The 13,424-nt window shown below is 49.2% G+C and overlaps 1 protein-coding gene across 2 annotated transcripts; it reads left to right on the top strand.

The window, feature by feature from the left end:
- The first annotated feature begins 4,761 nt into the window (after positions 1-4,761).
- Positions 4,762-11,673, top strand: LRG1 (leucine rich alpha-2-glycoprotein 1). Of its 2 annotated transcripts, none has more exons than XM_060232674.1 (2): positions 4,762-4,852; positions 10,465-11,673. In XM_060232674.1, the coding sequence occupies exon 2, from the start codon at positions 10,482-10,484 to the stop codon at positions 11,472-11,474; it is 993 nt and encodes a 330-aa protein (XP_060088657.1). In that variant the 5' UTR covers positions 4,762-4,852; positions 10,465-10,481; the 3' UTR covers positions 11,475-11,673. The 2 variants fall into 2 exon arrangements, with proteins under 2 accessions (XP_060088657.1, XP_060088656.1); XM_060232673.1 differs by having other exon boundaries at positions 4,762-4,876.
- Positions 11,674-13,424: the final 1,751 nt, after the last annotated feature.

The following is a 13,424-nucleotide window of genomic DNA, read 5'->3' as shown; positions in this document are numbered from 1 at the left end:
AAGGATGGGGAATAAATCCAACTTCTTCTAGTACCCAGCAGCATTAAAAAATATTCTTTGCAGTGAAAACCAGTTTGATTGTGAGAAGACAAGGGTGTGAACATGAACAAAACTTTGGAAATGTAAAACAAAAGTCTTTTGCACCTCATAGAATAATATACTTGGAATATACCCCAAGGTCATCTAGCCCATCCTCCTGCACAATCCAGGAAATTCACAAATACCTTCCCCTAAATTCACAGGATCTGCATGGCTGTAAAATGGCCATCCAGCCTCTGTTTAAAAACCTCCAAGGAAGGAGAGCCCACCACCTCCCGAGGAAGCCTGTTCCACTGAGGAACTGCTCTAATGGACAGGAAGTTCTTCCTGATGTTGAGCTGGAAACTCTTTTGATGTAATTTCAGCCCACTGGTTCTGGTTCTACCTTCCGGGGCCACAGAAAACAATTCCACACCATTCTCTAGATGACAGCCCTTCAAGTACTTGAAGATGGTGATCATATCACCTCTCAGCCGCCGCCTCTCCAGGCAAAACATCCCCAGCTCTTTCAACCTTTCCTCATAGGACTTGGTCTCCAGACCCCTCACCATCTTTGTCACCCTCCTCCGGACCTTGAATGGCAACTGGGTCTGGTTGTTCAAGGCAGGGAGGGATGAGCCATTGTTTGGCACGGGTTCAAAGGCCATCTTTTAATATCTGGTGTGCAAAAACAGGTTTCAGGCTTCAATTCTAGCCTCCTGCAGAAGCTCCGTTGAAAGGAGACAGCTGTTGCTCCCCAAAATAGCTCTCCAGACGGGCAAATGCAAGGAACAGGCCCTGTCTGGGATGGAACTGGTTAATCAACCCTGCGGCCACAGAAGACAAAAGGGCCATTCAGACAGTCCAGCTGCTTGCCTCAGCTTCCTAACTCCATCAGCCAGAGACAAATACATTCCCAGTGCAGAGGAGTCAACACAGCAAAGGGAGATGGGAGGGGGGGGAGAAGACAAAGATTCTGGGCAAGGAAGGGGCTGTCTTGTAGAGTGGCCAAATTTCCAAATGGCATTCTGGGGTAGGACTTCTTCCTGCAGATTTCCCCAGGGCTTGTTTTGTAGCAGAGACTCCTTTGCATATTAGGCCACACACACACACACGATGTAGCCAATCCTCCAAGAGCTTACAGGGCTCTCAGTACAGGGCCTACTGTAAGCTCCAGGAGGATTGGCTCCATCTGGGGTGTGTGGCCTAATAGGCAAAGGAGTTACAAAAAAAGCCCTGCCAGGAACTGATGAAATTGACTATCATCAAGGAGAGGTGAAATTGACTGTCTCATGGTGGCATGCAGGGCTTTTTTTGTAACAGGAACTCCGTTGCATATTAGGCCACGTACCCCTGATGTAGCCAATCCTCCTGGAGCTTACAGTAGGCCCTGTACTAAGAGCCCTGTAAGAAGAAGATATTGGATTTATATCCCGCCCTATACTCTGAATCTCAGAGTGGCTTACTTACAACCTCCTTTTCCTCCCCCACCCCCAACAACAGACACCTTGTGAGGTAGGTAAGGGGCTGAGAGAGCTCTCCCAGAAGCTGCCCTTTCAAGGACAACTCCTGTGATAGCTATGGCTGACCCAAGGCCATTCCAGCAGGTGCAAGTGGGGGAGTGGGGAATCAAACCCGGTTCTCCCCGATAAGAGTCTGCGCACTTAAGCACTACATTCAAACTGGCTCTTGGAGGATTGGCTACATCAGGAGTGTGTGGCCTAATATGCAAAGGAGTTCCAGCAACAGAAAAAGCCTTGGACCTTGAGTGCTCACAGACATCACTAGACCCATTTCCCTGGAGTTTAGATTCAAAAAGATTTCCATTTCCTCCTCTCTGTAGTCCAAAACAGAATGTCTGGTTTCAGTCTTTCTAATCCTACCTGCAAACAAACCACATTGCTTTTGTTTCCATGCCATTCTCTGTCTCCTTGGGCCAATTCTCCCCCCCTCCTCCATAAATTTTGTGCATCAATAAATCACCGTTATCCATTATGCAGATAACTGTATTATAAATACTCTGCAAATGGTACATTAAAAACACATGACAGTATTATTTTATGAAAAGACGATTACATTGTATAGTGATGACTTTGTATCTATAAACCATATAAACTGCAAATAACAGCCCTAAGAGCGATGTGCGCAACACAAACAAGTCTCCAAATCAGCAGAGGGGGAAAGAAACAGAGAACTGATAAAGATAGCAACTATAACAAGAGAAACAAATCAAGGATAATTTCACTCCACCCCAATTTAGCTTAGCCGGGTTTTTTCTTTTGTAGCAGGGACTCCTTTGCATATTAGGTCGCCACACACCCCTGATGTAGGCCCTGGACTAAGAGCCTTACAGGGCTCTTAGTCCAGGGCCTACTGTAAACTCCAGGAGGATTGGCTACTACATCAGGGTGTGTGGCCTAATATGAAAAAAAGTTCCTGCTACAAAGAAGCCCTCAGTCTCTTTATAAGGGGGGGGGGGGGAGAATCAACCACAAATCATGGAAGATAGTTTGATCATGATAGCTAAATGCAACCTCCATATCCAGAGGAAGTCTACCTAAAGGCAGGATGTTGGGGTGGTGGGAGAGTGGCAGGGATCATTCTGTAGAAAAATAGGTGGCGGAGCCTATTAGCATAATTTGTTAGCATATGCTGCCCCCCCCCCCAACCAAAAGCAACCCGATGCAAGAAAGCAGAGCCCCAGGCAAGCGAGGCCTGCTTGGGCTGGCTAGAGATCCAGCCAGCACAAGCAGGCCTCACTCTCCTGGGGCTCCCTTGGGCTGCCCTCCCCCCCCGCCAGTCAAAAGGCCAGCAAGCCACCCACCATCCAAAATTATATAAGAAGTGGAGAAAGGGTTGTGCGGGCTTCTCCAGGGGTACCTATTGTACCGTAGAGTTTTCCCTCCCAAATGGCTACAGCATCTGGGAAAACCAGAGTTTCCCCAGAAACACCTAGAGCAGCTGCTGCACGCTGTCACGGCGCGATGATGTAACTTCCAGGTGACATCATCATGCCGGCGACGTAGGGGGAGGTTCCTTCCACCGGCCCAATGTGGGCTGGCAGGTCGGAAACCTCTTGAGTGGGGGAAGTCCCTCCCAGACCAGGGGTTTGGCAGCCCTAATGAGAGCTGCTAGAGGCGTGGCAAAGCCCCTGGTGGCTGGCTGGCTGCCCACTCTCCTAATCCAGGGATTGTTATGCAGCTGCACCTACTATTTAATGGACAAGGTAGGTGAGGAGAAGGGAGGGCATCAGAAAGGTTCAGGAGCTGTGCTCCTTTGCGCCTGCTGAATCTGAGGCCTGGGGAGCAGCAAAGAGAAAGCTGTAACTTACATTATATTCACAAGTGATGGATCTTAAATTGCAATTAATTAATTATTGCAATTAATTAATTATAATTATAAATCTATAATTTATAGAGGAGGAGGAGAAAGCCCAAGCTCTTCAGCTAAGCAGGACCGGTTCTGGCTTAATAGGGTTGCCAGGTCTGTGTTGGAAAATACCTGGAGATTTTGGGGGTGAATCCAGGAGTGGGTGGGGCTTAGGGAGGGGAGGGGCCTCAGCATGGTGCAATGCCCTAGAGTCCACCCTTCCAAGCAGCCATTTCCTCCAGGGGAAGCAAGCAGAAAAGAGAATCACGGGAAAAGACAGAAGAAAGAAAAGATCCGTAATAAATAACTAAGTACTTTGTCAACGTGAGAACTAACTGTGAGCTCATTGTCACTTGCAAATGGTGTTTGTTTGCTTATATGACCTGGCCGCTTTTCATATGCTTATACACATTTACACCGAGTCTTATATATAAATTGTCTAGAAGTAGTATTCAATTTGTATTCGTTATTTATTGCAGATCTTTCCTCGCTTTGTTTGTTTTCTCCAGGGGAGCTGATCTCTGCCAGCTGGAGATCAGTTGTAAAAGTGGAAGATCTCCAGGCCCCACCTGGAGGCTGGCAACCCTAGGTTAGTATTTAGGGGAGAGATCACCAAGGAAGTCTAGGGTCCACTATGCAGAGGCAATGGCAAACCCCCTCTGTTCATCTCTGGTCTTGAAAACCCTGCACAGTTAATACAAGTCAGCTGCGATTTGAAGGCACTTCTGAGACAGGGAAAAAAATATCTGGAGGCCTAACTTTCCCCCTCCCCTCCCGATAGGATATCTAAATTGTTAAAGTCTTTTGTCTGATCTTTATTGTCTTTTTCTGAGTTCTTTCCTAGAAGAGACTAAAGGTAAAGTAAAGGTAGTCCCCTGTGCAAACACCAGTCGTTTCTGACTCTGAGGTGACATCGCATCACGACATTTTCATGGCAGACTTTTCTACGGGGTGGTTTGCCATTGCCTTCCCCAGTCATCTACACTTTCCCCCAAGCAAGCTGGGGACTCATTTTACCGACCTTGGAAGGATGGAAGGCTGAGTCGACCTTGAGCCAGCTACCTGAACCCAGCTTCTGCTGAGATCGAACTCAGGAGATGAGCAGAGCTCAAATTGCAGGACTGCAGCTTTACCACCCTGCACCACAGGGCTGCTTTAGAAGAGATTAGGGGAAGGGTTAATTGTTGAAGGTTTTTCCCCCTTGGTCCCTTCCTAGAACAGCTTAGAGGAAGAGTTTTAGACGATACAGGGAAAGAATGTCAAAATCCAGATGTTCTTTGGACAGAAAGTTGGCTCTTCCTCTCCAAAAGTTTATACAGAGCTGGTTTCTCAACCAGGTGGCGTAACCAGGACGTGACCTCATGATGCCAGTTTCCAGAAGGGCAGGTTTCCGTGCCCAGTCCCTCCCCTGAACAGTGCTAAGATTCGTTCAGAAGACCTGTAGCCAGACACCAAATCCAAGGAGGTAAGAGGAAGCTGCAAGCTGCAAGTAAGTACCCTTGGGGGGAGGCGGGGGGGGGGGCAGATTCCGTAGACATCATCTGGCAGCAATTTGTACAAGGGCCTCTTGATTTCAGCTTGGGAGATTCGGCATTGGAGGGGAGAGCTGCTTTGTGACTAGATTGAGCAGAGGTAAGGGACCACCATGAATGGGGGGTGGGGTTTCTCCCCAATGAATTTTATTAAATGGGTTTTAAAACACAGAGATAAAGAACAACCAGAAAATATTAAGAGAAAATAAAAGAGATGCAAAACTAAACAGTAAAGCAAGAAGAATCGGGGGGGGGGGGGGGGATATAAAGAAATGACTTCTGGTTTTCTCCACAAGTGCAAGCAAAATTACAAACTTAACACTCTCTTAGTACCAAAGAAATAGCTTTTTCTTTTTTTTTTCCTACCCTCTAATCTTTTTGTCACCCTCAATCCTCAAACCCACATCTCATTAGTTCATTTGATTCCGTTTCCTGCAAAAAGTCTTTAAAGGGTTTCCAATTAGTGATAAATGTAGATAATGTCCTTTCTTTAATCAAGGAAGGAAGCTTAGCCACCTCTGCAAACTCCACCATCTTCATCAACCATTCCCCCTGTAGTGGGTAATGTTGAACTTCCCCATTTTTGTGCATAGATTCATCTCCCCGCCGTCATTGCGTATTTTTTAAAAAGGGCCCTTCCCTCCCCCAGCTGTCTGTCAATTAGTTCCAAAAGAAATGCCTCTGGTCTCATTTGAACATTAGCAACCACCACCATGAATGGGTGATGTTCAAAATCGAAAGCATGGAAACTCCTTGCTTGCACCCTGATCTGGATACCCCAGGCAAGCCCGACCTTGTCAGATCGTGGAAGCTAAGCAGGGTGAACTGTAGTTAGTACTTGGACAGGAGACTGTCCTTGAAATACCCAGTTAGGAGGGCGGAGCAGGCTCTATTCAGCCAGCTCACTGAATATCCTCCAGCCCACCAGTAGGAGTCTGTCATCAGAGGTCGCCATGACTTCCCGGCACAGATACACACACACACCTAAAATACACCAAAACAAAAACAAAAAAAGAAACTCCTTGTTTGCCACATCACTGCACCACAGAAAAATCAGCTGACAAGTCCAGCCTGCCTTAATCCAAGTTCCTAGTCCATATGCCTGCGTTTCTCCAGCAACGGGAGGGCACCGCTGAAACTGGCAATGCACAGGCGTGGTTCAAGAGAGCATCCACCTCCCCCAAAATAATTTCCTAATCAATGGTAGAATCTCTCTCTCTCTGCCTTCTCTGCCTCTCATCATTCCCTGATTTATGTATTTTGCCACCACACTCAGTGCACATACAAGAAAAACCTTCTGTCTGAACTTAGGACAGTGGAGAAAATGTGTGGGAATGGAAAGAGCCGTCAGTTGCAGCCAATTTACTGCAACCCCATAAGGTTTTCAAGATAAGAGGCAGTCGGAGGTGGCTTGCTATCCCCTGCCTCTGCATCGTGATCCGCAGACTTCCTTGGTGGTCTCCCATTCAAGTGCTCCCCAGGGCTGAGCCTGCTTAGCTTCTTGAGATCTGACAGTATCAGGTTACCCTGGGCTATCCCACTTGGGGGAGGAAAAAACAGAAATATGCGTCTTTGTTTCCAGTGTTGTGTTGGTGCCAGGGTGATTTAGATCCAGGGCCGACTCATCCACTAGAGGCCTGGGAGGGGAGTGTTGAACTGGGCTGCCCTCCCATCCCCATCCCCAAGACAAATGCCTAGTTTTCTCTGAGTGTGTGGGGGGCGGCAGCAGAGCGCTGCAGAAGGGAAGGGGGGAGAAAGGGGGCGGTGGTGGTGGCCCGGCCTGGGGTGTGCATGTGCCTAGGGTCCCCAGGGGTGCAGGGCAGTGGACAGTGAGTCTGCCTGGGGCGCCATGCACCCTGGGGCCAGCCCTGTTTAGATCCAGGGGAGAGGGGGATACCAATAAAAAATGCACCTTCTCCTTGACTGTTTTTCTGTAAGAATACAAAATGGTGTTATCTTCCATATGGCACAGAGCTTGGGTTGTCAACTTCCAGGGGGGGTCTGGAGATCTCCCAGAACTGCAGTCGCTCTCCAAACAACCAAGATCGGTTCCCCTGAAGAAAACCAAGATGGGCAGCTGTGCTAGTCTGTCTGTAGCAGTAGAAAACAGTAGGCGTCCAGGAGCACCTTAAAGACTAACAGAATTTGTGGCAGGATACGAACTTTCATGAGTCACTGTGCTCACATCTTCAGCTCTAAAGACGTGAGCCGTGACTCGTGAAAGTTCATACCTTGCCACAAATATTGTTACTCTTGAAGGTGCTCCTGGACTCTTACTCTTTTCTGCTCCAGAGAGCCAATTTGGTGTAGTGGTTAAGAACAACGGACTCTAATCTGGGAGAACTGGGTTTGATTCCCCACTTCTCTCCTCCAGATGCACCTGCTGATGTGACCTTGAGTCAGTCACAAGTTCTTGCAGAGCTGTTCCTCTCAAGAGCAGTTTCTGTCAGCGCTCTCTCAGCCCCACCTACTTCACAGGGTGTCTGTTGTGGGGAGGGGGAGGGGAAGGAGATTGTAAACCGCTCTGAGACTCCTTTGGGTAGTGAAGGGCGGGGTATAAATCCAATGTTTCTTCCTCTTCTTCTTCCTGCTGCTTTGGGGAGGTGGATTATATGGTATTATACTCTGCAGAGATCCTTCCCTTTCCCAAAATGTGCCCTCCCAAAACTCCACTATCCCCCCCCAAAAAAAAAAAAAATCTCAAGAAATTTCCCAACCCAGGGTTGGCAAACCTACACAGAGCTTAACCTTCAGAAGCTAGAAGAGGGAGGGTGCAAAAGGAGGGTGAAATCTGACTCTTTCTGTTGTTAGATGTTGTTCGGTTGGTCCCAATAAAAGGTACTGCCCTAACCCGGATGGCCCAGGCTTGCCTAATCCTGTCGGATCTTGGAAACTAAGCCGGGTTGGCTCTAGTTAGTGTTTCAGACAGTACCAAGGAAGTCCAGGTTGCTACGCAGTGGCAGCAGGCAATGGCAGGCCAGTGAAAGAGAAGGGTTCAAGGGCACTAGAGGAGCTTGAAAACTTCATGTTTCCAAAGTTTCTATTGCCTATGACTGGGGGGCGGGGGGAATGTGCTTTGAAAGCATACAGACTGTGGCTTGTCACATTGCAGTAGACAGAGGAGGTTATCAGGGAGTAGGATTGCCAGGTCTGTGTTGAGAAATACCTGGAGACTTTGCGGGGGGTGGAGTCAGGAGAGGGTGGGGTTTGGGGAGGGGAGGGGCCTCAGAAGGCTCCAGTGCCCTAGAGTCCACCCTTCAAGGCAGCCATTTTCTCCAGGGGAGCTGATCTCTGCAGGAGTTCTCCAGGCCCCACCTGGAGGCTGGCGACCCTACGACAGGGAGGGGAAGTAGTTAAGTCATCCTTGCCTCCCGTGCCATTCATCTACTCACACTGGCAATCTCCAAAAACTGCTTTTGCTAGATGAGGGAACGAATCGCTCAGCTGATCGCCAGATGTCGTTTGGGGCCTCGGAACCAGGGGTTTCAATTATTTAACCAACTAAGATATTTTTACCTCCCCCATTCTCAGAGGAGCACAATGAGGTTCCGTTGTATCTTCACAACAAGGCAGGTTAGAGCCTGAGAGAATGAATGGGCTGAGCTGCAAAGTGGGGGGTGGGGGGGAAGGATCTGAACCCCTGCCTCCCAGCTCCTCATCTGCCACTCTAGCCCACTATGCCACGCTGACCCCTCAAGCTTGCGTAGCCTAGTGGTTAAGGGACTGAGCCACAAATCTGGATGTCACTGGTTCGAATCTCACAACCGCCATCCCTTCAGTAGCCCTATTTGAGGCCTCACCACACATACACTCATCTGCAGGTCACCAATCCCCAGGTGGGGGGCTGGGGATCCCCCATTTTGAGGCCCTTCACGCATTTCAAGATTATCAGAAAGTGGGGGGAGAGGGGAGGGAAATGTCTGTTGGGCACTCAATTATACCTTATGGAGACCGGTCCCCATAGGGTATAATGGAGAATTGATCCATGGGTATCTGGGGCTCTGGGGGGGCTGTTGTTTGAGGTAGAGACACCAACTTTTCAGCATAGCATCTGGTGCCTCTCCTCAAAACACCCTCCAAGTTTCAAAAAGGTTGGACCAGAGGGTCCAGTTCTGTGAGTCCCAAAAGAAGGCGCCCCTATCCTTCATTATTTCCAATGAAGGGAAGGCATTTAAAAGGCGTGCAGTCCTTTTAAATGTGATGGCCAGAACTCCCTTCGGATTTTAATCGTGTTTGTCACACCCTTGCTCCTGGCACAACTCCCAAAGTCCCCAGATATTTCTTGAGTCAGACATAGCGACTCTATCCACAGTACAGGGAATAATAATGCTGTCCTACCATACAAGACGGTTAGGGTTGCCAAGTCCAATTCAAGAAATATCTGGGGACTTTGGGGGTGGAGCCAGGAGACATTGGGGGCGGAGGCAGGAACAAGGGTGTGACAACCATAATTGAACTCCAAGGGAGTTCTGGCCATCGCATTTAGGGTTGCCAAGTCCAATTCAAGAAATATCTGGGGACGTTGGGGGTGGAGCCAGGATACTTTGGGGGTGGAGCCAGGAGACATTGGGGGCGGAGCCAGGAACAAGGGTGTGACAAGCATAATTGAACTCCTAGAGAGTTCTGGCCATCACATTTAAAGGGACAGCACACCTTTTAAAATGTCTTCCTTCCATAGGAAATAATGGATAGGGGCACCTTCTTTTGGGGTCATAGAATTGGACCCCCTGGTCCAATCGTTTTGAAACTTGGGGAGTACTTTGGGGAGAGGCACTAGATACTATATTGAAAATTTGGTGACTCTACCTCAAAAAACAGCTCTCCCAGAGCCCCCAAAACCTCCAGAACAATTCCCCATTATACCCTATGAGAATCTATCTCCACATAGGGATTAATGAAGACATTTCCCTCTCCCCCCCCGCCCCCCGTTTCTGGCGAGTCTGAAGCAGGGGATTGGCCTCTCTACTCACCAGTTGCTGCCAGCTTCTTCATAGCAACACAGACACACCGTCCCAAATTGAAGCCTTTCAAGTCAAGCCTCCAGAGGTGCAAAGGCACATGGTCCTGGGGCTTCCCCCCCCCCCCCCGCCATACAGCTGACTGGGAGTGGGAAGCAGCCTGGGAAAACGGAAGAAAGGCTGCTGCGATCGGGGCTGGGTGGGAAGGGAAGGGCAAGGAGAAGCTGCTGGGATGGGGGCTGGGTGGGAAGGGCCGCCATTCCCCCCCCCCCCCGCTTTCTGGATTTTTGGCGAGCGGGGAGGGGAGGCTCCAAATCGGGGGTCCCCTGCCCAGGCGGGGGATTTGGGAAGCCTAAAGACAGTTGTTAACATTATGATACTGTGTGTAAAGCACTTTGAAGAACACAGAGTGTTGTTCAGCTGAATTTCTCTCTCCAGAGTCAGGCAGTACAGGAACATTTAGTCAGTCTCCTAAAAGTAGCAAACAATGAGGCCAGGGGCAACTACCAAAAAGGCCCCGCCAGCTTGGTAGTCATAGCCAGTTCTTCCAACCACAGCACGTAATCTCTGTCTCTTCCTTCTCACAGCTATAGGAAACTCTGCAATGGCTTATCAGGTCACAGCTCTTTCCCTAGCTTGCATGATGACTCTCCTTCATGGCCTCCAGGCCTCCCTATGCCCTCCGCTGCCCATGCCGAACAATGCCACCGAGTTCTCCTGCTCCTCCCCTTCTCTTCAGGAGTTCCCAACAGGCTTCCCCAATGAGACTCTGCTCATCTCTGTGGAGTTCACAAACATCTCCAAGATTGGCGCAGATGCTCTCGTGGGCCTCAGCAAACTGCAGGAGCTTCACCTGTCCAGTAACAAACTGAGATCTCTTCCCGACGGCCTCTTCCATGACCTTCCAGAGTTGGCCACTTTGGATCTCACTCGCAACCTCCTGGAAGACCTGCCACCAGGGATCTTCAGGAACTCCAGCGTCTTGACTCAACTGAGTCTCCATGGAAACCAGCTGGCCACCCTGCGGCCATCTTGGTTTCACCCCTTGCGTCACCTCGCCATGCTCGATCTCTCTCATAACCAGTTCACGGAGGTGCCCCCCTTTTGCTTCAGCAAGCTGGAGAACCTGACAGATCTGGACCTCTCCTTCAATTTTCTCCACACCTTGACTCCCCAGATACTAGAAGGACTACTCCATCTAGAGAAGCTGAACCTAGAAGGCAACCAGCTCCAGTCCATTGCAGATGGGACTTTCCAACGTACACCGAGCCTGAAGTTTCTCTTCCTCCGAAACAACACCTTGGCCAGTCTCTCAGCTGGGATCTTTGAGCCGTTGAACCTTCTGGAACTGTTGGATGTCTCCTACAACAAGCTCACCTCTCTCGTGCCTAAGTTTTCAAGTCAGGCAATGAAACTCAGTCTTGATCTATCAGGCAATCCCTGGGCATGCAAATGTCACATGAGTGCCCTGGTGGCCTGGCTGAAGGAACATTCTATCTTTCTGTGGGCTGAGCAACAAACCATCTGTGCCACCCCAAAGTACCTGGAAGGGCAGATGATAACATCTCTCGCCCCTGGCAAGTTTGGCGCCTGCTGAAACATAAGAACATAAGAAGAGCCCTGCTGGATCAGACCTGTGGTCCATAGGGCAATACCAGGCTTTGTAAGATGGTTTATCTTAAATTGTTTTTGTTGATTTTAAACTTATGTATCCCTATATGATGTACATCGCCTAGAGCCTGGCATTGCCAGGATGGGGCTATTAATTAAGCCAAATAAATCATGATAATAATTCAGACCAGCATCCTGTCTCATATAGTGGCCAACCAGTTCCTCTGGATGGCCACCAACAGGGCAGAGAGGCTGAAGCCCTCATAAGAATATAAGAGCCCTGCTGGATCAGACCAGTGGTCCATCTATCCAACATCCTCTCTCACACAGTGGCCAACCAGTTCCTCTGGAGGGCCAACAACAGCGCATAGAGGCCGAGGCTTTCCTTGATAAGATCCTAAGAAGAGCCCTGCTGGATCAGGCCAATGGTCCATCTAGTCCAGCATCCTGTCTCACACAGTGGCCAACCAGCTCCTCTGGAGGGCCAACAGCACGGCAGAGAGGCCAAGACCTTCCTTGATAAGAATGTAAGAGCCCTGCTGGATCAGACCAGTTGGTTCATCTCGTCCCGCATCCTTTCTCACACAGTGGCCAACCAGTTCTTCTGGATGGCCAACAACAGGGCATAGAGGCTGAGGCCTTCCTCTGATGTTACCTCCTGGCACTGGAATTCAGAGGTTGACTGCCTCTGACTGTGGAGGTTCCCCTCAGTCACCATGGTGAGTAGCCACTGATAAACCTGTCTTCCATGAATCTCTCTAATCCCCTTTAAAACTGCCTGTTTCTGTGGCGGTCACTACATCCCCTTGCAGGGAATTCCACATTTTAATCCCTCTCTGTGTAAAGCAGGATTTCCTTAAAATATATTTTTATCTGATTCCTCCTCCCCCCACTAGAACATGCACGTCATTCTCATCAAACCAACTTCTGCCAACCCCAGTGAAGGGCTTTCAAGGCCAGTGAGAAGCAGAGATGGGTTCACCATTGCCTTTCTCTGCAGAGTCTTCTTTAATGGTCTCCCCTCCGAGTACCGCCCCTGCTCAGCTTCCAAGATCAGGCTAACAGCCGTGCCACCTTCCCCTTCCCCCAACTAGAACAGCGGTGTGAACTATCGCAAAATGTCCACAAGTTTTGAAGGCGGCATTCAATTTGAACAAGCTGCAAGCAAATTCACCTTAACAGTTAGATGAGGTCAAAATTTTACTCCCCCCCCCCCCCCCAGCACTGTGCATTTCAGCAATGGCTTAGTTCAGGGCCTTTAAGTCAAAACTTCATTTTAGCAAAGCAATGGGATTTCATAGAATCATAGAGTTGGAAGGGACCTCCAGGGTCATCTAGTCCAACCTCCTGCACAGTGCAGGAAACTCACAAAGACCTCCCCCTAAATTCACAGGATCCGCATGGCTGTCAGATGGCCATCTAGCCTGTTTAGAAACCTCCAAGGAATGAGATTTGTCCATTTGAAATGCACACATAGGGTTTAGCAGGGCTTTTTTTTTGAGCAGGAACACACAGGAACGGAGTTCCGGCTGACTTGGCATCAGAGGGTGTGGCCTAATATGCAAATGTGTTCCTGCTGGGTGTTTTCACCAAAAAAAGTCCTGGGTCTTAGACCCATTCCACTGATTACAAAACAGGCAACTGTGCTCACGAGAGGGTGCAGATGAAGCAGAAGGCTATGAAATCTGAGGCAAACCAAGAATGCTTTTGAGTAAAACAGGAACGAGGAGGAACCTCTACGGCTAACCGAGTTTATTTCGGTGCGAGATTTCAGGGGTCAGCCTTCGCTGCTCCAGAGAGCTTTAAACAGACATTTCTGCAGAAGCATTTCTAACCTGAATTGCAGGGGGGAGGGCAGAGGGGAGAGGAATGGCTGTGCCAGAGAGAGAGCTGTTATAAATCATTCAAGTATGAGTCCCCAGCGTAAGGGATCAGA

Source organism: Heteronotia binoei, chromosome 2, assembly GCF_032191835.1.
Source record: "Heteronotia binoei isolate CCM8104 ecotype False Entrance Well chromosome 2, APGP_CSIRO_Hbin_v1, whole genome shotgun sequence".
NCBI lineage: Eukaryota > Metazoa > Chordata > Lepidosauria > Squamata > Gekkonidae > Heteronotia > Heteronotia binoei.
Note: the sequence above shows the minus strand (reverse complement) of the source record. Positions and strands in the feature narration are given on the sequence as shown.